The sequence below is a fragment of the Rhineura floridana genome, chromosome 1, assembly GCF_030035675.1.
Source record: "Rhineura floridana isolate rRhiFlo1 chromosome 1, rRhiFlo1.hap2, whole genome shotgun sequence".
NCBI classification, from domain to species: Eukaryota; Metazoa; Chordata; class Lepidosauria; order Squamata; family Rhineuridae; genus Rhineura; species Rhineura floridana.
Window position 1 is genome coordinate 4,010,678 of NC_084480.1, and position 25,977 is coordinate 4,036,654.

At 41.3% G+C, this 25,977-nt stretch overlaps 1 protein-coding gene across 1 annotated transcript in view; it reads right to left on the reverse strand.

Moving 5' to 3' along the window:
- DNAI1 (dynein axonemal intermediate chain 1) overlaps positions 1–25,977 on the reverse strand; it is a 193,031-nt gene that overhangs the window by 36,208 nt on the left and 130,846 nt on the right. Inside the window, exon 19 of the mRNA XM_061613218.1 lies at positions 18,133–18,318. Within this exon, the coding sequence (XP_061469202.1) occupies positions 18,133–18,318 (186 nt within the window). The remainder of the gene's footprint in view (positions 1–18,132; positions 18,319–25,977) is intronic.

Consider the following 25,977-nt stretch of genomic DNA (forward strand, 5'->3'; position numbering starts at 1 on the left):
CACAAGCACTGCCATCCTAAAATGCAACGGACGTACTCCTCAGCCTGACCATAAATTGACAGTGTGAATGAAGATCACTTCTCTGCTGAAGTAGGATCACTGGAATCCTCCATCATAGCTCCCAAAAGGGTGAGAAAAAAATGGATTAGGTTGAGTTGAGACCTGACAGAAACAAGCCTAGGCCTCGCTAGTTAGTTTATTTCTGGACTGTTTGCACTTCAGAGTGCAGGAGGGGGTGCACATGAACGAATGCTTCCCCATGAAAAAAATCCCTATCCTGTAGAAAATTAGCATGCCTTGCCCTCTCCCTGACATGCAAATTTTATTTATTTAGCCATATAAAAATGTTTATCCTGCCCCTGCTAGTGGTCATACACCGTTCAGGGCAGCTTACTGAATGCCAAAAGAATCCAAAGGGAACACGTTTACGAGTCACGATACACTTTTAAAAAAATACAAAGAATTCAGCAGTAAAAAATAAATAAAATGCATAACAAGGTACACATTTCCTCCATGCAACAGATTACAACAGATCTCAATATACAGGCCTTCTGGAAGTGTTCTAAGGCTGGATAGACAATGCTTTTCCAGAGAAATGAAACATAGTTTGAGATGCATTCTGCTTCCTAGGATGTGCGTACTTATTTCATTTTGTTCTGTTGCTTGAAGTGGGCTAGTAGGTTTTTAAAACAAAGCAAAACCCTGCCATGCCTGTTCATTAGAGGTGGCAAAAGTGGGACAAGCGTGCACATTCCCTCAGCAGTGATCCTTCTTTCAGGCTGCCTTTAATTCCCCACCCTAAAAGGAGTGTGATCCTGTAGCCCTCGTCTAATGAACTGCAATCAAGACCCACGAGATTTGCCTAAATATAGTCACTGGACATTCAAATTTTGCACATTCAGCTTCACAATTTTTAAAGGGCAATCACAGATGCCATCTGCTCTTCCAACTATCAGGTTTTTTTTAAAAAAACAACACCCATTTTTTCACCACCACTGCCTTGACTAGATCAGATTTCTAATTGCTTCTTAACTGAACTTTTCTTATGCTGTCTGGTAAATGCTTGCTTTTAATTGTGCATGAAATGTTTATTGAATGCTTTTAAAACTTCTGTTAACTTCCTCAGAATATGAATACAACGTGACTGGGCTGAGGACTGGCGGTGCCTGGCTGGGCCCCACACACTTTTAGGTTCAAGCATGACAAGGCAGAGATAGCCATTCTTGTTGTTCTCGAGTCTGCAGCGTTCATGCATAAAACTGGGGACTGAAGATTTAGTTTCTCCAACAAAAAGAGGGAGATGGGAAATGTTAAGTTCTCCTGTTGTCCTTTTAGCCAGAAAGACACCAGAGTCAGAAGTGGAGTTTTCTACCGCTTGCTTTGTACAGAACATTCTAGAAAGAAAAAAAGAGCAGGGGGTATGCCTGAATCTGTTTCTCAGGCAGCCCTAGATAATCCATGGAAGAACAATAGATTACAGATACGCTTAATCAATCACAGTCATAATGACACTGACGTAACACACTACAGAAAAGAGCCATACCTTCCCCCACCTTACCTCCCTACACTCCTCTGTTATGCCAGGAACTTTCCTCCCAACCCTGGTTCACTCAGCAACAGAATGCAATGAGGTCTTGGCTCATGCATCTTTCATTGCAAAAACTAGACAGATCCCCCGACCCACTTTACCTGTGAATGGAGCAGTCATGTGAAAAACAGACGTGGCTGCCCTCACTTCATAATGTCTTCTTTGGCCCTCGCAAGGCTGCTTCAGGGCCAGCCACCCTGAACAGCTTTTTTGTGGCCTTACAGAACAGCCTGCGCAGGAGCAGGGCCCTTGATGTCACACAGCCACACTCCTGACTCTTCAAAACAGGGGTGGCTATTAACACAGTTAGGAGCCAACGGATTAGCTTGCTTGCTTCTCTCTCTCTTTGGGGGGAGTGGTTTTCTGTTGGAGAAAGGATGCCCTAAATCAGCCTTTCCCAACTAGTGGGCCATCAGATGTTGCTGGACCACAACTCCCATCAGCCTCAGCCAGCATTGCCAACGGTCAGGAAAGATGGGAATTGTGGTCCAACAACATCTGGTGGCCCACTAGTTGGGAAAGGCTGCCCTAAATCATCAAAATTAGTTATCTTGATCCTGCAACTCTCTTCCCCCTTGAATAACTCCAGCTCTGGTCCAGGATATGTTTTGAGTATTACTTTGCTTTCTTTGTTTTTTAAATAATAAAATATCTTTCTTTCTCCCCCATTTTCTTTCAGTGTCAGGGATCAGGGGTCAGCCATCTAGGTTTTTTGCAGAGCTGTCAAAGGCATTGTTATTTAAACAAGGCAGAGACTGTTTCTTCTTATGGAGACAAAAGTTTATTATTTCCTCTTGGGTGAAATGACATTCCCACTTTAAAATAGCTCTATTGAAAATGGATCCCTTACCTCAAGTGAAAACAACCTCTCCAATCTGAGTACAAATCAGTACCAATTTATCATTCCCCTAAATGATCCCATTAAATATTTATGTGCATCTGGAGGCTCAGGGATGCTATGTGCATCTGATAGCAAAGAAACAGCCGTTTCTGGTTACTGCTGCAGATCAAAATAATTAGTAGACTGAGACATTTGGACTCCCATCCCTCTCATTTCTGAACCACTCTGTCTTCCAAAGCCCTGATTTTCTTACAAAAGGAGCTGAGTGCGACTGTGATGTTTAGATGAACTCTCTTACGCGAGTTTTGCAAAATGGTACAAGTGAGCAGTTTCCCACGGAAGGCTCAGTGATATTCTTTATCTTCCAGTCACCCTAGCTAGCGTTTCAATATCTAAAAGACTACCTAAACCCAAGGGATTTGGATTTTAGTCTAGGAACAGTGGCTCTCCCCCACTCTGAAAGCCTTTTCGGCTGAAGGGTGGGGTACAAATGCTCTTCCTGGGCAAGGTCTTGGAACGGGTGGTTGCTGGCCAGCTCCAGGCGCTATTGGATGAAACTGATTATCTAGATCCATTTCAATCGGGTTTTAGGCCCGGTTTTGGCACTGAGACAGCCTTGGTCGCCCTGTACGATGACCTATGTCGGGAAAGAGACAGAGGGAGTGTAACTCTGTTGATTCTCCTTGATCTCTCAGCGGCTTTTGATACCATCGACCATGGTATCCTTCTGGAGAGGCTCGCGGAGTTGGGAGTTGGAGGTACTGCTTGCAGTGGTTCCGCTCCTACTTGGCGGGTCGTCTCCAGAAGGTAGTGCTTGGGGAACATTGCTCGACACCGCGGGCTCTCCAATATGGGGTCCCGCAGGGGTCAGTTTTGTCCCCCCTGCTTTTTAATATCTACATGAAGCCGTTGGGAGAGGTCATCAGGAGTTTTGGAGTGCGTTGTCATCAGTATGCTGATGACACGCAGCTCTACTTCTCCTTTTCATCTTCTTCAGGTGAGGCTGTCGATTTGCTGAACCGTTGCCTGGCCTCGACAATGGACTGGATGAGAGTTAACAAACTGAAGCTCAGTCCAGACAAGACTGAGATGCTGTTGGTGGACGGGTTCTCTGATCGGATGGTGGATATATACCCTGTCCTGGACGGGGTTACACTCCCCCTAAAGGACCGGGTTCGTAGTCTGGGAGTCTTTTTAGACTCTTCCCTCTCACTTGAGGCTCAAGTAGCCTCGGTGGTTAGGAATGCGTTTTACCAACTTCGGTTGGTAGCCCAGCTACGTCCCTATTTGAGTAAAGAGGACCTTACATCAGTGGTACATGCTCTGGTAACCTCACGTTTGGATTACTGTAATGCGCTTTACGTAGGGCTACCTTTGAAGACAGTTCGGAAGCTACAACTAGTGCAAAATGCGGCGGCCAGATTGCTGACAAGGACCAAGCGGTCCGAGCATATAACACCTGTTCTGGCCAGCTTGCACTGGTTGCCAATATGTTTCCGGGCTAGATTCAAAGTGTTGGTATTAACCTATAAAGCCTTATACGGTGCGGGACCACGATACCTTGCGGAACGCCTCTTCCGATATGAACCGGCCCATGCACTACGTTCTGCTACGAAGGCCCTCCTCCGGGTTCCAACTCACAGGGAGGCCCGGAGGGTGATGACAAGATCTAGGGCCTTCTCAGTGGTGGCCCCCGAACTATGGAACAGTCTCCCTGAGGAAGTACGCCTGGCGCCGACTCTGCTTTCCTTCCGGCGCCAGGTCAAAACCTTCCTATTCTCTGAAGCATTTTAAGTTACATTGATCTAATTTTAATAATGTTTATTGTATTGTTGATTGTATTTTAATATTATTTTGTTATTCATTGTATTTTTATACTATTTTATGTTCACCGCCCAGAGAGCTATCGCTAGTCGGGCGGTATATAAATTTAATAAATAAATAATAAAATAATAATAATAGTATAGCTTTCCCCAATATTGAGCAGTTCACCTCATTCTCTCTCATTTGGACTAGGAACTTTTCTATGACTGCAAAGACCAAACATATCCTTTGAACTCAAATGGCTTTTCAACTGGAAGGAAACATATGCAAAAAACAAGAAGAGAAACTCTCCAGGAAGCAGCAACACATGACTCTGTCTCCCTAGACTGAAAAGGTCTGCAGCAGCGGACTGGCCACCAAAGGCTGTTCGCAGTAGACTGCATTCACACAGCGCCATTGCAACCTGGGTCAAGCTGACCCAGCTGAACCTTGACCTGCTGCAACTATTCAACCCAATGCCCTGTGGGATTGCTTCTTCGGTTCCCAGGTTAAAATGAAGGTTCCTCCTTCCTCATATCTGGCTTGACAGTAAAGACACAGCCACGACAAACAAAATGCAGAACCATTTTAAAAGTTGAGTCTTATGGGGAAAATCCTGCAAGGCCGAAGAGAACATGATGGATGCAGGATTATCATCTGCACCATGAATATTCCTTTTTTTTTAAAATAATTTTTATTCAAATTTTTCCAAAAACAAACAAAACAAAGTCAAAAAGACATAACAATACATCAACAAAAAATGAAAATAAAATAGTTGACTTCCGATTTGTCGCAGATCAGCTATAAGTATATAATATACATCAAACCTGTCCCTTAATGTATACATACAGAGTCCCTTTTCTCCATAGGCTGTCTTAATTAATCGTCAAATCCCAGTATCATCATTTTATTTTGATCTTTCAACAAAAAGTCTAAGAGAGGTTTCCATTCCTTAAGAAATGTATCTGTCAATTTTTCTCTAAGTAAACATGTCAATTTATCCATTTCTACTAAGTCCATTAATTTCAATAACCATTCTTCCATTGTTGGTGTTGATTCCATTTTCCACTTTTGTGCATATAATAATCTTGCTGCCGTAATCATATATAATATTATTCTTCCATATTTCTTTTCTATTTGTTTATCCATAAAACCCAATAAAAAAAATTCTGGTTTTGACTGAATATTTATCTTTAGAATTTTTTGCATCTTCCTACCTATCTGTGCCCAAAATGATTTTGCCTTTTTACATAACCACCACATATGATAAAATGATCCTTCTTGTTGTTTACATTTCCAACAAACATTAGAAACATTACTATACATTTTTGACAACTTTTCTGGAGTCATGTACCAACGGTACATCATTTTATAAAAATTTTCTTTAAGATTATAGCATAGTGTAAATTTCAAACCTTTTTTCCACATATTTTCCCATTGATCCATTTGTATGTTATGACCAAAATTTTTTGCCCACTTTACCATACACTCTTTTACTTGTTCTTCCTCCATATCCATTTTCAATAAGAGTTTATACATTTTCGCAATTATATTTTCATCATTTGTACACAATCCTATTTCAAAATCAGATTTACTTATTTCAAACCCATACATTTTCTTGTCCATTTTATATCTTTCTAACAGTTGTAAATAGGCAAACCATTGAAAACTATATCCTTCCTTTGTCAGTTGTTCTCTCTCTTTCATTGTATATTCTCCATGTACATTTTCTAATAGTTCTTGATAAGTTAACCATTTCTCTTTTCCAGCCATTTCTCTTCTATAAAACGCTTCTTGACTTGAGACACATAATGGTATTTTCGAATAAAACCTTGGTTTATATCTATTCCATATTTTCAACAGAGGACGTCTTATGAAATGATTGTTAAAGTCTACATTTACTTTTACTTTGTCATACCATAGATATCCATGCCATCCCCACTTCAAATTATGGCCCTCCAAATCCAATAGTCTTTTATTCCTCAATAAAATCCATTCCTTTATCCAGACTAGACAGCAGGCAGCAAAATAAAGTCTCAGATTTGGTAATCCCAGTCCTCCTCTTTCTTTGGCATCTTGTAGTAGTTTAAATTTAACTCTTGGTTTTTTTCCTTGCCATACAAATTTAGAGATATCTTTTTGCCATTGTTTAAAAGGTAAATCAGAGGATATTACAGGTATTGTTTGAAACAAAAACATCATTCTCGGTAATACATTCATTTTTATCACAGATATTCTACCCATTAATGACAATTGTAGTTTATCCCATCTTAGCAAATCTTTCTTAATCTCTGTCCATAATTTTTCATAATTATTATGAAACAACTTTGAATTTTTATTTGTCATAATGATACCTAAATATTTCAACTTTTTCTCTATTGTAAAATCTGTCTTGTCCATTAACTCTTTCTGTTCCCTTAAAGTTAAATTTTTCACCAACATCTTTGTTTTTTGACTGTTGATCTTAAATCCTGCTAACGGTCCAAATTCTTTTAATTTGTCCATCAATACATTAATTCCTTCCAAAGGATTTTCTAGTACAATTATCAAATCATCAGCAAATGCTCTCAATTTATATTCTTCTTTTTTTATCTTTAATCCCGAAATTCTTTTATCTTGCCTTATATCTCTAAGCAGCACTTCTAAGACCAAAATAAATAAAAGGGGAGATAAAGGACATCCTTGTCTTGTACCCTTTTGTATTTCACATGAATCCGTTAAATCTCCGTTAACAATTATCTGAGCCTTCTGAGATGTATAAATCGATCTAATCCATTTTATAAAATTGTCTCCAAAATCCATTTGCTCCAAAACCTGAAACATAAATTTCCAATTCAAATTATCAAATGCTTTTTCAGCATCTAAAAAAATCAAAGCTGCTTGTTTATCATTTCGTTGTTCTAAATATTCCAAGACATTCAAGACATTCCTGACGTTGTCACGTAATTGTCTTTTAGGTAAAAACCCTGATTGATCTTCCTGAATAAATTGTTGCAATATTATTTTCAATCTTTCTGCCAAGATCATTGTAAAAATTTTATAGTCATTATTCAATAGAGATATTGGTCGATAATTTTTTGTTTTAGTTAAATCTTGCTCCTCTTTAGGTATTAATGTTATATTAGCATTTTTCCAACTATCCGGTATCTTTCCCTCTTGCAGAATAAGATTCATTGTAGACTGTAAAGGTAGTAAGAGTTCTTCCTCCAAACATTTATAATACATTGCAGATAACCCATCTGGTCCTGGTGCCTTTCCTAATTTAATTTTGTTTATAGCTTCAGATATCTCTCTTGACGTAATAGGACCATTAATAGCTTGTCTCTGAAAGTCTGTAATTCTAGGCAAATTCTGTTTAGATATATACTCTTCTATTTTTTCAGATGGAATTTCCTGACATTTGTACAATGTTGAATAATATTGATGAAAAATCTTTTTAATTTTTACATTATCCGTCAACGTCTCATCTCCTTCTTGTATCTTTAAAATGATATTTTTTTGGCGTTCTTTTCTTAATTTATATGCTAACCATTTCCCAGGTTTATTTGCAAATTCAAAAGTCCTTTGTTTAGCAAAATTTAGTTTTCTTTCAATTTCTCTAACTGTCAGCATTGATACTTGCTTCTGTAACATTTTGATTTCATTTACAATAGAAACTTTAGTTGGATTCTTTTTCAATTCTTCCTCTTTTTGTTTTATTTCTTCCAAGATTAATTGCATTTTCTGTTGTTTCTTTTTTTTTAATTCAGAGTTACATTTAATAAGATATCCCCTCATAAATGCCTTACTTGTATCCCAAACAATATTTTCACTTGTTCCTTTATGTAAATTATGTTCAAAAAACTCTTTTAATTTCTTCTTACATTCTTGTACTACTTTGTCATTCTGTAATAAAGATTCATTTAGTCTCCATCTAAATCCAAGATTTTTCTTTTTTAAAGTTAATATCACAGGGTTATGATCCGAAAAAGTTTTTGGTAATATATCCATTTTAAAAGTGTCCTTCGCTAAAATTTTAGACATCCAAATCATATCAATCCTCGAGAATGTTTTGTGTCTTTCTGAAAAATAAGTAAATTCCTTTGCGTTATCATTTATATATCTCCAGGTATCCACCAATTCTAAATGTTCCATCAGTTCAAAGCAAATCTTCGGTAATTTACCCTGTGTCTCTTTGATATTTTTTTCAGAAAGCCTATCAATTTTTGGTGAGATTACCCCATTCCAATCACCCATAACGCACCAATGGTCATATGAAAACTCTGACAATTTTTCCATAAGTCCTGTGTAAAACCTTGTTTTATCTTCATTGGGGGCATAGATACCCACTATCAAAATGTTTGTACCCTGTAGAGTAATTTCGACCCCCACAAATCTACCACTATCATCCAGTAATACCAATTTAGGAAGCAATTGTGGGTTAATGTAGAGAACAACTCCATTTTTTTTTTTTTGGTCCAGCCGAAATAAATTCTTCACCCAAATTTTTACAAATCAAATATTTGGAATCTTTCTTCTTAATATGAGTTTCTTGTAAACAAATTATATCCAATTTTAATTTTTTCAAATAATGAAACACTTTCTTTCTCTTCTGCGCCGTATTGGCTCCATTTATATTCCAAGTTAGATATTTGTAATCCATCTTTAAGAGTGTATTTTAAAATGTGCCTGATGCTCCTTTTAGTCCATCATCTTCCTTCCCTTCCTCTGCATATTTTGTTGACTTTGTTCCCCAGGAATTATATCCATATCTTTGAGTTTATCTTCATCCATATCTTTTGAAGCTTTTCTCAAGAAGTCCCTTGCTTTTTGAACAGTATTCAGTCTATATTTCTGTTGTCTGAATGTAAAGATCACTCCTTCTGGAACATCCCATCTAAATTGAATTTTGCGTTGCTTAAGTTTCTCTGTAAAGAAAGCATATTCTTTTCTCTTACGTAAAAGTCTAATAGGAATTTCTTTCATCACCAGTATTTCCTTACCATCAATTTTAAAGGTATTTTTAAAGTGTTGCTGTAATACCATATCTCTGGTCGTCTTCTTTATAAAATGAACAAGCACATCTCTTGGAATTTTATTCATTGTTGCATATCTGGAATTAATTCTATACACTTTATCTATTTCAAATTCCATCTGATCTTCATTCAAATCCAGAAATTTTACTAGAGCATTAACAATTTTATCTCTGATGTCTTCACCTGTTTCCTCAGGAATTGCACGGAATCTCAAACAATGTTCTTTATTTTTCATTTCAGTCACAGCCATATAGTCCAAGTTTTTTTCTAATTCCAGATTTAATATATCTGTTCTATTCTCCAAGATTTGTACCTTTTCTTTAGTGTTTTTTGCATCCTCCTTTATTTGCCCAATTGTCCCTTTAATCTCATCCACTTGTGTTTTAATATAGTCTTTTATATCTGTCAATTCAGTTTTCATTTCCTGTTTTATATCATTAATCCCTTCCATTATTTTTTGAAACATATCTGGGGGTATAACCCCTTCCTGTGGATCAGTAGAACTTCTTCTTCGCTCCTGGGTCTTAGTTGCTTTTTTAGTTGTCATTTTCAAGAAAAGCCTTTAATTTCTGATATTAATCACTGTTCCAAAACCTAGAGGCAGTCTATTTCTTTTTTTTTCCTCCACCAACAAAAAAGTTAATATTCCAGGCCTGTTATTGAAGTCCAGCCGGCACAGCACAGTTCTTATCTACATCCAAGAATGCAAAACAATTCTGGTTGCCAACACCAAACAATTAGTAACATATACGAGCAGCAGATTCGTCCAAAAAGAAATAGTCCAAAGAGAAAAATAGTCCAAAATATAATAATTACCTCTCATCCGTTTTTAAACTTTAAAACTCCAAATTCAGGCCAGCTTTTTGTCGTAAAAAAAGTATATAAGTTGTTTACATTTTCTTTCTTCCTTAATTATATTTAAAAGAGAAAAAGTATGACTCACCCAGGTTTCTCAGTTGCTGATTCGTAAACAAATCCCTTTTATTGTAGTAATTTAAGCCAAATGATAAGATTTAGACAGAAGTAGGCTCGCTGGTTAAGAACGTTTTTTTTTTAAGAAGAAAAAAAAAGAACGCTTCGCACCATGAATATTCCTTGGGCTTGGCATGCATTAAGGGAATCCAGTCTTGAGGCCTGAAGTCTTAACCACAAACTCTGTGTTCAGAGAGCAATTTCCATGGAGATGCATCAGACTGCAATGTGGTCTCCTGCTGGTTGCAACGTCTTATCAGAGATGCCAGTTCTGCTAGTATTTACTTTAAGGGCAATATTCAGAAATACACCTCTCCTGAGTTGACACAAACAGAGATGGTTGGCATTCGCCCTGGCAACAGTCACATTAGCCACACACACACAGCAAGACCTTCAGACAGATAACTTTGTGAGAAGGATACTGTCATTAAACATATGCATTAAGGCTGGGGTGCACTTTATTCCTCCCCCTTCACCACTAAAGGTGTCCCTCTGCCCACAACCAGCCAGAGATCATCAGTGGCATCCATGTGCATCAGGTGGCATTATAATTCTCTGGCTTTACTCCTGCTGTGAAACTGCAGGAGGACTTGGCAGGCAGCAAATTGGAAAGGGTTCGTAGCTTGGGGCCTCCACATAGCCCTCAGACAGAGGGGAAGAGATTAAACAGCCCCGGGGGTTTTCTTCTGCTCCTTCCTGGTTCAGCTCCTAGGTGCCCAGGAATCCCCCTGGCTTGGCTACCTCTAGCCCATAAAGGCTTCCTCAACCCACTTCCCCCCCAACTGACACCCACTTCCTGTTTTCTTCTCAGTCTCCCCATGATTGCTGCATTACTTGAGGCCAGGAAACATATCTGTGGCTTAAAAATGGGTCCTGCGTTCCTTTACAGTAGGGCCCCATTCATACAGCAGGTTAGGTTCCAGACCCCCGCCGGAAAGCAAAAACCACTGAAAAGTGGATCAGCTGTAGCGTGGGGGTCTGGAACCTAACCCGCTGATTGCACCAGAGGAGGAGAAGATCAGATCTTCCCCTCCTCCGGCACGATCAGCTGGAGTGTGGGCTGATCTTCCCCTCCTCCGGTGCGATCAGCTCGAGCGGGGGAGTCTGATCGCGCCAAAGAGGAGAAGATCAGCTGTGGCACGCTACAACTGACCTTCCCCTCCTCTGGCGAGATCAGCTGGAGTGCGGGGAGCTCCAGTCCCCCTCCAGCTGATCGCCCCACTGGTGCCATATTAGCGGAATGCTGAAAAGCGGGGTGCCAAGAAGCAGGGCCCTACTGTACTATTCATGGCTCTGGGGCCATTCCCCGCACAACTCCTTTGGAGACACGCTTGAGCACCACCATAACATAGGGCCCCCTCTGGACTGGACATTTTTTTTGCAGATGTATCCTGCAACATGTCATTGATGCAAAGACAGAGCATTAGTGGTGGATTTACGCTGGACCGTTCTGCTTTGTTAATTGTTCCTCAATGCTTCTCTAGCATGACTGCATTATTGTGGCTGGGGGGGCACTCTTGTGCTAAAGTGCAACAAAAGTGGGACAAAAACAACAAACAAACCCTGGAAGATTTGCAGTATAAAAAGATACAGGATTTCGGCAAGAAGCTATAGGACATGTATCAACTGGAAACAAAGCAGTGAGTCCTCTGCAAAACATTTGCAGTTGCAAACAGTATTGGAAATGGGATTGCATATAACTGCCCTGGCACCATTGTGAACACAAATTGCCATGAATGTATAGGACGTTAGGCCCAATGTCCTGTAGGACCCTGCAGAGTTGCGTAGCGGAACAGAGAGTTTTGAGCGAGCTTATGTGTGTGTGTTTGAATCTTTGCTAAGATTCTACCTTCCCTGCAAATTAATCAGACAGAGTCTTTAAGCTTTAAAATAAGAAGGAACTACTTTATTCTAGAAGTACATACTTGATAGGAAAGAGTCCTATATCTAGCTAACTAGCTAAGTTGGAGCAGCCGGCACTGGTCCCTAGCCCTCATGCTGGTTGAGAGGAGAGACAAAGGAAAGATGTCTGCTCCCCTCTCGAGAGAAAGAAGAAACTGGGAAGGAGGGAAGGAAATGAGATCAACATCCTTTGCATATCAGTCTAGCAGGAAGGAAGAGACAGCAGGAGATCAAAGGACAGGTATAGCCTAGCAACCAAGAGGTCTCCTCTCTAAAGGTAAAGGTGTCCCCGCACTTATAGTGTGAGTTTTTTCCGACTCTTAGGGTGACGTCTTGCAATGTTTACTAGGCAGACCGTATATATGGGGTGGGAATGCCAGTTCCTTCCCCGGCCTTTCTTTACCCCCCAGCATATGCCAGGTACTCATTTTACCGACCACGGATGGATGGAAGGCTGAGTGGACCTCGACCCCCTTTACCGGAGATTTGACTTCCTCCTCCCGTTGGAATCGAACTCCGGCCGTGAGCAGAGCTTCTGCTGCGTTACTGCCTCTTACCTCTCTGTACCACGGAGAGGTCTCCTCTCTAGCTACGCCTTAAGCCCCATGCAGCCTCAACCCACAAGCTGGAGTTGAACCCCATATATTTCAACAGAATGCACAATAGAATAGATGTCTGGAGCAGCCCACAGTCCAAAATGATAATCCAAGTAATTACAAATAACATCAGCACTATCCTCTTACTATTGGTCACATTGGATTATGACTTGGAGCTGAAAATGCACTCCCCCCCCCCACATATATCCTACCTGCAAATACTTCCCATCTTATACCCACTGCAGTTCCAACCTAAAAACAGGCTTGCCAGCAGACAGGCAAACTACCAACCCAGGAAAAGATGATCCCCGCTCCTGCTCTGGAAAGTAGTGAATTAAATGGAAAATGGAAATGGCCTGCCTTCAAGTTGATTCCGACTTATGGCGACCTTATGAAAAGGGTTTTCATGGTAAGCGGTATTCAGAGGGGGTTTCCCATTGCCTCCATCTGAGGCTGAGAGGCAGCGCCTGGCCCAAGGCCACCCAGTGAGCTTCATGGCTGTGTGGGGATTCGAACCCTGGTCTCCCAGGTGGTAGTCCAACATCTTAACCACTAAACAGCAACTAATGGAATTGATCCAAATGTTGCTTCCTCCCTACAGGACTTCTTTGGGTGGGGACAGACAAATACATTCAGCCTGATCACCCCTTGCAAAGGTATCACGTAGCAGCAGCAGCGGTAATTGGGAAGCTGCTTGCCTGCAGATTCTGCCCACCCAGTGCGCCAAGCAGTGCCGCAACCCTGGGGGATGAGGGCGCAGCTACAGGTTATGTTGTTGGAGCCTGGATTTAGACTCCATCGTCCCGCTTTATTAATTGTTCTGCGATGCTGCATTATAGCCATCTGGAGAGGCACTCTTGCACTAGAGCGGGAACAGCAGGAGAAAAAAGGACCACCACCACCGAGCATTTGTGCTATGGAAAGTTACAGGATTTCAGCAGGCAGCTACAGGACATGTGCTGATTGGAAATGAAACAATATGTCCGCCCCAAACTTTTGCAGTCACAAACAGTATTGAAAGCAGGGTTGCCTTGATACCATCATGAGCAAAAATGAACGCACAGTAAAAAGGATGTCTGGAGGGGCCCTTTGTGGCCATGTTAAACTACCCCTGCTGGGTTCAGGCGGGGGGGGGGGGGACCAAAAGGACTGGAGGAGTGGGAATGGCACAGCTGTCCAGAAACAGAAGCTGCTGATAAACCTTTATCAGCATCCTGGCAATCAGGGAAGCTACAAAGAGAATCGCCAGAGGGAAGACTTTTCTGTCACCCAGCATGCAGCACAAACAACAATGAAAGGACGGTGGAGAGAGGTACAAGAGGCAGGCAGGATGCATCTGCTAACAGCGTTCTGCCTTCTAGGAGAATAAAACTGACGGAGGCCAGTCTTATCAGGCAGCTCGGCTGCAGATGAAAGCCCCGGGGTTGCTTTTAAAGTGCCAATGCGAATGCAAAAAGAAATGCTCGCCTGAGCTGTGCAGTGTGCCAATCAAAGGGGGTTTCAAAAAAGGGAGAATTGGGAGAGGGTGTTGAGGAAGCATCCAGAGTAACCACAGAACAATTTACGTTGTGTTCCTGTATATGTTTCCTTAGGATGGCATTGAATGAGGATTATTCATTCCTCTTTCAACAAGCCTTTTAAATTGAGACCTTATCCCAGTCTGTGTCTGTGTTGGAATTGCTTTTTAAAATGTTTTTAAACCTTTTTTTTAAAAAAAACCCAATATGTTCTTAACCTTTTTTTAAAAAGATGTTTTAAAAAAAGTTTTTTTTTTAAAAAAATGTTTTTAAAGATGTTTTGTTTTAATGTCTGTTTTTATGATGTCTTAAAGTGTTTTTAGTGCTTTTGTTTGCCGCCCTGGGCTCCTGCTGGGAAGAAGGGTGGGATATAAATCAAATAATAATAATAATAACAGCAACAACAACAGCAATAATAATAATATAAATACTCTCAAGTAAGTATGCACACGATTGCAGAATGAATTCAGGCAGATTACTGCCTTTGCTGAACAGGCCTGGTGGGCTCTCAGAAGGACACCAGATTGGGGAAAGCTGGTGAAAAGTTTTTTTCATCCAATACACTTGAAGAGCCTTTCCCAGCAGTTGCTGAGGGCACATCCAGGTGGCCCTACCTTGGGGTTCAGAAGCGCTTCCTTAGCACTGGCACTGTGCATTCCCTTAGTCCACATGCTCTCAGGATTTTGTCTTTTTAAATAGTGAAGGGCATACCAAGTGTCATGGTCAGAAACAGCATACCCCTGGGTATCAAATGCTGAACACTGTCATAGCCACCTCCATGTCTGTACTGCCTTTTTTATATTGCTGTACACTGTTCTGATATTTGTGAAAGGGCAGTATATAAATACTTTTCTAAACAAACAAACAAAACGTTACTCCTGTGAATTGAAAGGGTGGAGGAAATCGATCCATTTACCACTCCTTAATCACGCTGCTGATGGCAAATATGATGATGTGGTTCAACTATATTCTACTGAGGATATCGGGTCTAGGGATGGCAGAGAAATTTGATTCAGTTGGCATTTAAAAGTGATGCAAACCAAAACGGCCATCCTTTGAAATCAGCTTTTTGTGAATTTTGTAATACAGTTCTCCAGTCAAGTAATCTGTGCAGAAATGCATTACTGGAGTAAAGTGTGCATAAAAATGTATATATTAGTGAAAATAACATAATGCAATATGTTGGGGAAAACTGCTTTGCAAAAATGTGTATGCTAAGAGGAGTTTGCAGTAGAATGCTCATGAATTTTCATGAGGACTTTTTTTAAAAATTGCAAGCTGATGTGGAAATGTGAAAAACTGAATTTAAGATTGGGAAAACGAGAGAGAGAAATGTAACTGATGGATTCTAATCTAAGTCAGTCTTGAATTTGCACCCATTAAAAGAACCAAGTTTGAATTCTAGGTTGATCTGCACAGAGATTTGTTGTTGATGCTTTTTAATTCCTTGGTTTCCAGCCTTCCTAGCATCACAGGGTCACACCCACACATGACTTCTTCAGCGACAACACATGTAGTTCCCCGCTGTGTTTGATCTAGGCAAACTCTGAACTGGCGTCCTATCCATCTGCCCAGCCAAGGGCAAAGGATGACTGCATAAGCCACCCTGTTCCCTAAAAAAAACAAACTTCCAGTCTGGCACTAAAGTAAACAAAGACTATGAAAGTCTACACAGGATCCCCTTTTGAAATAACTCACAATTTCTCTAAATGCCGTTTTCTGAGTACAGGGTGAAGCTCTACGTAACACCCTGGTGCAAAATGCCATGACAGCGCTGTGGGTGGGAAACCCATTCATTCCACTGAGCACTTTCTCTGGCAGACAGCCTATTTCCTTTGTAATTACAGATTTCCTCCCACTCATTAAAGGATCATTCAGACAAGGTCCATGTGCAAATCCTCCCCTGAGATTACCCTGTACATAACAACTGCTGCTTCCCCTGGCTGTCACTTTTGCAGGAAACACAGAAATTCATGGCAAACACCCCTTTATGTGCAACGAAGCAAGAGAGGTCAAAGACAAAAGCAGTTTGTAATATCATTGGAAGGAGCCTGCCGCGACTACGTCACTGGCTCCTCTTAAGGTCTGTGAAGTGAAGGCTGTCTCCCTGCAGCTGCCAGTCTCCCCAGTCTGAACCTCATCTCATGGGCTTGAGCTGCCCTTGCAAACGATGCACAATGTCATGTTTATCTTTACCAGTGGAGGTGATCAAGAAATCAGAGAGAGTGTCTATAAAAAGCACATGAGCTACTTATACCTGCATGCAAGGGAGAAAAGGGATTATTCATATCCATGCAGTGTTCAATTTGTTTGTGGTTTACAGCATCAGAACCCTGAATCGTTTTGTATCTAGCACTGGCAACGGTTGCATTTCTTCTGCATGTGGATGCTGGCTGGAGAGGTGGATATGTCTGAGCATGTGCAGAGTACCCTCCTCACCACTAAGGAGACTTCTAGGACACAGTCCACTGGAAACCTTTTTTTGCAAACCCCATAACAATGAATGGGTGTTGTGGGAGTGCACAGAGCTGTGCTGGATCTTGTAATGATGATGATCCTGGGATGCCGCCCTTATTGGGGAGCAGAGTTCCAAAGCGACTTTCTCACCACCAGCCCCCAAAGAAACCAACCATATGAGACTATCCTAGGAAGAGAAATCAAACTTATGTCAACCCCATCAGACTCAACACTAATTGAACCAACAGTGCCAACGCTGGCAACTTGGAAGAATTAACAACAACCACTTCCAAAGTGCTCTAGTGATTGGCTGCTATCCTACAGCAGGGCAGGAGTGACTGACATCAGTCCCATATAATTGTTAGGTGAAGAATTAGCTACCACCCATAGAAGTCTCCTCAAAACTTGGGGCGGGGGAGAGAGAGAAGCAATTGTGATCTAGCTGTTGAGACACTCAAGCACACCTGAGAGGATACCTCCCCTGGCAAAACAGCATTGGCCAGATAAGGGATCTGGGGAACCTCCAAGAAACAGGATGATTCTCCTAGCCTGCTTGCCCACCAAAGGCCGGGCCATGACAACAGGAACACAAGAAGAGCCCTGCAGGATCAGGCCAAAGGCCCACCAAGTGCGGCCTCTTCCTTTCCACAGTGGCTGACAGATGCCTCCAGGAAGACCAGAGGCGGAGCCTACACGTGAAGCCCCTCTTCCAGCTCTCCACCTCCCCTCTCCCCAGCAACTGGGCATTCACTGCCCTGCTGCCTCTGAACCTGAAGGTTCCATACAGCCACAATTAAGGACAGACGGATCAGTCAGTTTCCGTTTCTCTCAGTTTCCCATTCCAATTTTAAATTCAGTTCTCCAGATTTCCAGAGCATGAAAATTCATAAGCATTTCAGTGCCAATTTCTCGTAAAATACATATTTTTATATGCAGTTTTGACTAATACACACATTTTTGCAATCAATTTTCCCTAATATGCAATTTTGTGTGTTACTTTCATCAAGGCAAGTACTGAATTTTTATGCACTTTCCCTTAATACATGTATTTTTGTACACATTGTTTGGTTCGAGAACGGCATAACAAAATTCGGAGAACTGCAGATTTCAAAGGATAGTTGTGTTCAGCCGGCATATTGATTCAAGCAGTAGAAATAAAGTGGTGTCTCATTAAAATGAAAGAGAATTGAATTTTTCCTCCATCTGCAGCCAGAATCCACAGCCACAATCCACCCCAGAGGTCGATGGCCAGTTCGGATCACCCAGATTATCCACGCCAGTATGCAAAGGCCCACAGATCCTGTATCAGCAGCTACAACAGACTGGCATCAAACCTTCATTGTGCATTATTTTGGCCAAAGAGTGCAAATCACCTCCTTCAGCAAGGCCAGTCAGAAAGCTCCACTCAGGACGGCTGCAGCCCAGGCTGGAATCAGCTTACCTTAGGCATCTTGCGGAGGTTGGGAGAAAGCTTCAGGCAGGTCACGTGGCCCCGGTCATCTCCGATGATGACGATCGGGTAGATGGCATTGAACTGGACGTGAGTAATTTTGTTCTTCTTCTTGGCCACCACCGGCTGATTGCAGATTTGTTCATACTTGTTGACACTCAGATCAAAGATATGGGCCTGGTGGAGGGAGACAAAGGCAGCAGCTCACAGAAGAGTTAAAGCCAATGGAAGGGCTGTGGAGACCGGGAGAGGGTGTGCGGGGGAAACCACTCTATGGCCAAACAATGAACATAGAGCAGCCTTCGCCAACTGGTTGCCCTGCAGATGTTGCTGGACTAGAACTCCCATCAGCCCCAGCCAGCAAGGCCAATGACCACAGATGATGGGAGATGCAGGCCAGCAACGTTTTGGAGGGCTACAGACTCCCCACCCCTGCTGTAGCCAAAACACAGCGGCATCCTCCATCATGGCTAGCCCCTCCTCCCATTATAGCAACACCCTTCCAGTTCATGAATCTCTGCTTTCCCCTCCCTCCCAAACACTCACACGGCATAGTTCTGCAAAGGCCACACGCTGCCCTCTTTCCAGCACTTGGGTGTGCATATTTATCCTTTGAAACAAAAAGCACAATAAAGAGCAGCAAACCTATTGCTGCAGGTAACGACTGCATCTGCAAAGCGACACGTGCACTGGGCATCTGCAGCTGGACCAAGCTGGCATAAATACTGGTCAAAGGATGGTGGGGAAGCACATCACCAGGAAACATTATCCTTAGCATCACAGATTCTTAATTGCCAGAGCTAATGGCTAAAATAATCAGGCAATCAGACTATAAGTTGAGCTCGGTGCAGGGATTCATCCACCGGCTGACGAATGGGAAAACCACACACAGAGAGAGACACACTCTCCTTCTCTCTCTCTCTTACTGCTTGGGCTGCTCCAGAGTGCTCAGCTATTGAGGGCCTTGATAATACAATCAAGAAGTGCCATGGAGGTAATTAATGGAGAAGGGGGCGAAAGAGAAGCTTGCTGTGCTAATGGGTTTAACCAGGGAAGAAACAAGCTAGGAAAGTGAACATGGTTCACTTAAAGGAGACCAGCCACAATCTGTTCTGCTGGAAGTAGCAACCCAGCTTCAGTGTCAGAACAAAAATGCATACATTAGGGGGGAAATGTGCATAAAAATGAATATATTAGTGAAAATAACATTCAAAAATGTATTATATTAGGAGAAATTGCTTGCAAAATAAATACAACTATGTATTTATTTATAAATGTATTTCTAAACCATCCTCTCACAAAACATCAGGACAGGGTACAGCAAAATAACAATATTTAAAAACAATATGAAACAATTATGAAAATGACTGGCTACTCAAGAAACGTTTTAAACAGCTGCATAGGCCTGTTGGAACAAAAAAAGCCTTCAAGAGACACCTGAAAGTCAAAAGCGAGGATGCCTGCCTGATCTCTGCTGGAAAACTGTTCCACAGGATGGCACCAGAACCGCTAAATGCCCAGCTTCTGCTTGAGGCCAGCCAGGCCTCTGTAACATGCAGGACAACTAACAGTGCTCCTCCAGATTATTTTAGTAATCAGGCCAGGATATAACGGCTCAGGTGATCCTTGAAATCCCCTGGACCCAAGTTGCCCTAGACCCGGCTTCAGTGTGATAATGTGGGCACTTTTAAATGCATGTGCAGTGAAATCAGCCTACGCCAAGGAGATTTCTCAGCAGTGATCTATGACAGATGAGACAAACCAGTCCCAAACTATCAGAGTGTCTGCAAAGGCTTTGCCAATTAGGTCCCAATATAGTCCTGCCTCCCCCCTCCCCCCCTCCCATTTTGAAATCTACACTGCCGCACATATCAAGAGTTCTGTTTCTGGAACTCAGAAAAAGTCTGAGTATAATTCTTTAAAATAATTACATTTATATCCCACCTTTCTTCCATCATGGAACCCAAGGCGAGAGAGATGTGTATACCTGTGCATACAAAGTTCCTAGAAAGTACCTCATATTTTTTAGTTGCCCAACTAGTCAACAAACATAAGTGCACAGTCATGCACTTTTGTTAGTCATTAGTGGCACATCAATGGCTGGGGATGGTGAAGTTCTTTTTTAATTTCCAAAAGCTCCCCTACGTGGGATGCTTCCACACAGGCAGAGCAGTCCTAATCCTGCCCAGGGACAATCAGAGGGTAGAGCTATTGCTACATCCAAAGCTCCATTGGTTAAGGCAGTAGATCGAGGATTTTTTCAGGGTAGTATTTGTGCCAGCCGAAGGTGGCAAGCAAAGGACCCACATTGGCACCCTACTCCAGAGGTGGATCATTACAGGATTCAGTGGATCCTTGACTAGACCAACCTCATCTCCCCTCTTAGAGCACCCCATTTCAGGGCCCTACCTTGGCTATTGCCAGTGGCAGTCTCTTGCCCATTCAGGCAATGGCTGGCCTCTGTGAAGCCCCCCCCCCAAAAAGCCAGTGGTTCTCCTTTCCATGGAGGCTGGCAGAGAAGGGAATTGGTTAAGAAGCAGAAAGCAGAGAGTAGGAATAAACGGACAGTTCTCCCAATGGAGGGCTGTAGAAAGTGGAGTCCCTCAAGGATCGGTATTGGGACCTGTACTTTTCAACTTGTTCATTAATGACCTAGAATTACGAGTGAGCAGTCAAGTGGCCAAGTTTGCTGATGACACTAAATTGTTCAGGGTTGTTAAAACAAAAAGGGATTGCGAAGAGCTCCAAAAAGACCTCTCCAAACTGAGTGAATGGGCGGAAAAATGGCAAATGCAATTCAATATAAACAAGTGTAAAATTATGCATATTGGAGCAAAAAATCTTAATTTCACATATACGCTCATGGGGTCTGAACTGGCGGTGACCGACCAGGAGAGAGACCTCGGGGTTGTAGTGGACAGCACGATGAAAATGTCGACCCAGTGTGCGGCAGCTGTGAAAAAGGCAAATGCCATGCTAGCGATAATTAGGAAAGGTATTGAAAATAAAACAGCCGATATCATAATGCCGTTGAAAGGCAAATTCTCTTGGGATGTCCCTGGCTTCTCACATGGGGTCCCAGATTATCCAAAGGAGAAAGTAACTGCCCTCACACCAGTCGCTCTCTGCACTGCCTCAGTATAGACCAACCTGACAATTAAGATCTTCTAAGGAGATCCAGAACCAACAGGCTTTCCTTGGTGACAATGCAGAAGCAGGCCTTCGTGGTGATAGCCAAGAAGGTGAAAGCATCCCTCTGGAACGCCCTCCCTCAGTTAATTCATGAGGCAAAGACAGAAGTGACTTCTAAATGCCTCTTTAAAAAGTATGTGTTTACCCAAGCATTCCTGGCCACTGCCTCTTCATACTCTGTTTTGCACATTCCTCAGTTTTATCTGTGATATATAGTTTTGTTCTGTTTTTATTTAGTTTTCAAGAAATGTTACTGTAGGATTTTAAAAAAAAATTATATTGTTTTTATGTAAACAGCTTTATTGTATTCATCAGTATAATATTTTTATGAATAAATATTCTATTATTTTTATTTATTTATTATTTAAAATATTTCTGTCCTGCCCTTGTACCCTAAAACAGGGCATACAGGGTGGCTCACAATAAATAATAATTAAAAAATCAAAATAGATAAAAATACATAACATACAGTTAAGAAATCTGGGGGAGTGATATTAAAAGGGGACTAAATAGTAAAACTAAAAAGGGAGAATATCTGCACAACCAGAGGAGTCCATCGTAACATGATAAAAAGTTCCTTTTTCCTTCATGTTGGATAGAGTACCTGTAATTTGTAATCTATGGGGTTTCGGATTTTACAGTTCATATACCACCTTGTTATGATTTTGCAGCATTTTTTCTCAAGTTACTACAGAGTGAAATTTTTATTGCAATAATTCCAGGTGTTATATTATGGCGGGTGCCATGTGTCTCTGTGTGCTTTAATATTAATCTCTTTTGAGGCACTTCAGCATTGGCATAGTATAAAGCCAGCCTAGAAATTGTACCAGTCAATAAGTGGAAGGCCAGTGTGCTATCGGATCTCCTCTAATCAGCACAAGAATCCAGGTTGAGTCAGAATAAAGGTGACAGCAACAAAGCAAAGATTTGGTTACCTGGCAACATTGGATGAAATCGATACAGCCAGGAAAGGTGAGGGATGATTAAATGCTGAGATGGCCTTTATATCCTGACATGCATCTTACCATCCAGCTTCCACTGGCCTTGTGTGATGGATCCTTTCGCCTCCTCTGCTGAGGCAGAACACAGCACGCTTTGACAAAACCTGCATTCAAAAAGGCAGCCCTTTGGGGAGAGGACAGGCGATAAATTTAGCAACAGGTTTGGGGTTACTCTCTCTGGCCTGTGGAAGCATCTGTGACTGAGAACAAAAGCAATGAGGCTGCCCTAGGCAGAAATGCTGCTCCTGTCCTTTTTTTTTTTCAATAATTTTTATTCAGATTTTCATAAAACATACAAGACAAAATCATAAAACATTCAAAGACAAAAAACAAAATCAAAAATAGTTAAACAAAAAGAAAAAAAGAAGAAAAAAAAACAAAAATAAAAAATAAAGAGTAAAATATTGACTTCCCATTTGTCAAAGATCAAATCAGTTATAAGTCTATAATATATAACAATCCTGTCTCTTAAGTCATATTATAAAATCACTTTCCTCCAGTAGTTATCTTACTTAATCATCAAATCTCATAAACATTACTTTATTCTTTCCACAAAAAGTCAAAGAGAGGTTTCAATTCTTTAAGAAATATATCTATCAATTTTTTTTTCCAGATAAGCATATCGATTAATCCATCTCATTACTAATTATGATAATCTTATTGTCATAACCATAGTCAAAATAAACATTTCAATTAATCCATCACATCAGAATCTGTTAGGTTCAGTAATTTCAGTAGCCATTGTTCTATTATCCCTATTAGTTCCATTTTCCATCTTCCATCTTCAGTAGTCTTGTTAAGTCCAGTAATTTCAGTATCCAATCTTCCATTATCAGTATTCCATAATAATCTTGCTGTCAAAGCCATAGTCATATAGTAAGAGTCTGATGGGAATTACCTCTATCCCAAATATTTTCTTGCCATCCATTCTGAATAGGTTGATGAAATACTGCTGTAAAATCATATCTCTGTTCTTTTTTTCAAAATACACTGGGTCATCTCTTGAAAGTTTTTCCATTGTCACATGGCTGCAGTTAATTCCATAGATTTTCTCTATATTGGGCTCCATCACATCATTCCAGTCCAGAAGATTATCCATGCCATTGATAACTTTATCTCTAGAATCTTCATTAATTTCTTCAGAGATAACATTGAGTTCCAAACAATAGATTTTATTTCTAAAGTCCATAGACTCCAAATCTTGTTCCTGTTCCACGTTTGTTCCAATCTCCGGGATCTCCTCTCTCACAGGGACCCCTGTTCCAGTCTCCAGGGTCTCCTCTCTCACAGGGACCCCTGTTCCAGTCTCCAGGGTCTCCTCTCTCACAAGGACCCCTATGTCTTTAATCTCCTGTGTCTCCAAACAATAGATTTTGTTTCTAAAGTCCATAGACTCCAAATCTTTTTCCTGTTCCACGTTTGTTCCAATCTCCGGGGTCTCCTCTCTCACAGGGACCCCTTCCAGGGTCACCTCTCTCACAGGGACCCCTATATCTTTAATCTCCTGCTTCATTTTACTCAATTCAATTTTCAGCTCCTTACAACCCTGTCGCAGGTTTTGTTTCGTTATCTCAATCTCATCCATTATTTTCTGAAACATAGTTATTTCCAGCTTCTCAGCCACTTTCTTAATTGCCATTTTAAAAGAAAAATATAGGAAAACCACTTCTTATTTCAGCAACAATTGGGTTAATACTCCAAACTTGGTGACATCACAGTATAAACAGAGCAGACAGCCTTATCTCTCCATGCTTAAGTAAACAAAATGCAGTTCCCAGGATCGAAACAATTAATGGCGGTCGTCAGGAAACAGATTCGTCAAAATAAAATAGACCAAAAAGAGAGTAGTCTCAGACAATATAATATTCTTCAAAATAAAAATCTGGAATAGAAATCCCTCTTCTGTGTATATCTTTAGAATGCAAATCCAGGACAGCTTTTTGCAACAAAAACAGAGATAAGCTATTAATTAGTGAGTAGCAGAGAGAAGTTATGGCTCCCCAGTGAGATGTCAAAAACCGATCAATCTGGCAAATCTCTTTTAAACAGCAACAATTTAAGTCAAGTAAAAGAAAAATATAGAAAGAAGGGTGCTTGCCTGTTAGTGCGTTCTCTCTTAGAAGATAAGATGAACGTTCGCTTTATCAGATAGAGCTTGTTGTTGAAAATCCGTCCCACCTTCGTCGGCTGGACCTCGTCCCATAAATTAATGAGATCTGGTCGTCCCAACAAAAATAGGCTTTGAGGTTAATCTCTTCGTTTCTCCCTACCCGGGAGAAGTTTAATCAGTCAAAAAAAAAAAAATCTGACTGATATATCTGAATAAGCTTCTTTTGAGGCAGGAGCCCGTCTCAAAAGCAGGCACAGGCTAAGTCACCCTTCCCGGAAACGAAATGCTGCTCCTGTCCTGATCTGCCTCCGGAACGCTCCTCATGTCCTTCCATCCAACTGAGAAGGATCTTCCAAGTTCACCTAAATGTTTGCTTTCCTTGTGTGAAATTCTGTGGCAACTCAAGTGAAAACCTGTATGTGTGAGAAATTATATGAGCCAGATAAGAGCAGTGGCTAAAAGATTGAGCTGTGAACGGATAAGTTCTACATCTGAATAAGGACACTGAAACATAAGAAGAGTCCTGCTGATTCATTCCAAAGGCCCACCTAGTCCAGCATCCTGTTCTTACAGTGGCCAACCAGATGCCCTAAAGGAAAACCCACAAAGAGGACCTGAGTGAAACTGCACTCTCCCCTCCTGCAGGTCCCAGAAACTGTAATGTAAACGCATAAGAGGAGTACTGCCTCTGACACTGGAGGTAGAACATAGAATATAGCCGTTGTGGTTAGTTGCCATTGAAAGCCTTATCCTCCTTGAATCTTCTCTCTGCTGAGAATCCATGAGGTGGTCTAAGGCAAGCCACTCTTTCTCAGCCTCAGTCTTTCTGTCTGCAATATGGGGAGAATAATACTGATTGGCCAACCTCATATTATTGTTGTTGTTGTTGTTACGACTTCAAGTTGATCACGACTTATGGCGACCCTATGAATCAGCGACCTCCAAGAGCATCTGTCATGGCCCACCCTGTTCAGATCTTGTATGTTTAAGTCTGTGGCTTCCTTTATGGAATCAATCCATCTCTTCTTTGGCCTTCCTCTTTTTCTACTCCCTTCTGTTTTTCCCCAGCATTATTGTCTGTTCTAGTGAATCATGTCTTCTCATGATGTGTCCAAAGTAGGATAACCTCAGTTTCATCATTTTAGCTTCTAGTGATAGTTCTGGTTTAATTGTTCTAACACCTAATTATTTGTCTTTTTTGCAGTCCATGGTATCCGCAAAGCTCTCCTCCAACACCACATTTCAAATGAGTTGATTTTTCTCTTATCTGCTTTTTTTCACTGTTCAACTTTCATATCCATACATAGAGATCGGGAATACCATGGTCTGAATGATGCTGACTTTAGTGTTCAGTGGTTTGCATTTGAGGACCTTTTCTAGATCTCTCACAGCTGCCCTCCCCAGTCCTAGCCTTCTTCTGATTTCTTGACTATTGTCTCCATTTTGGTTAATGACTGTGCCAAGGGATTGATAATCCTTGACAAGTTCAATGTCCTCACTGTCAACTTTAAAGTTATATAACTCCTCTGTTGT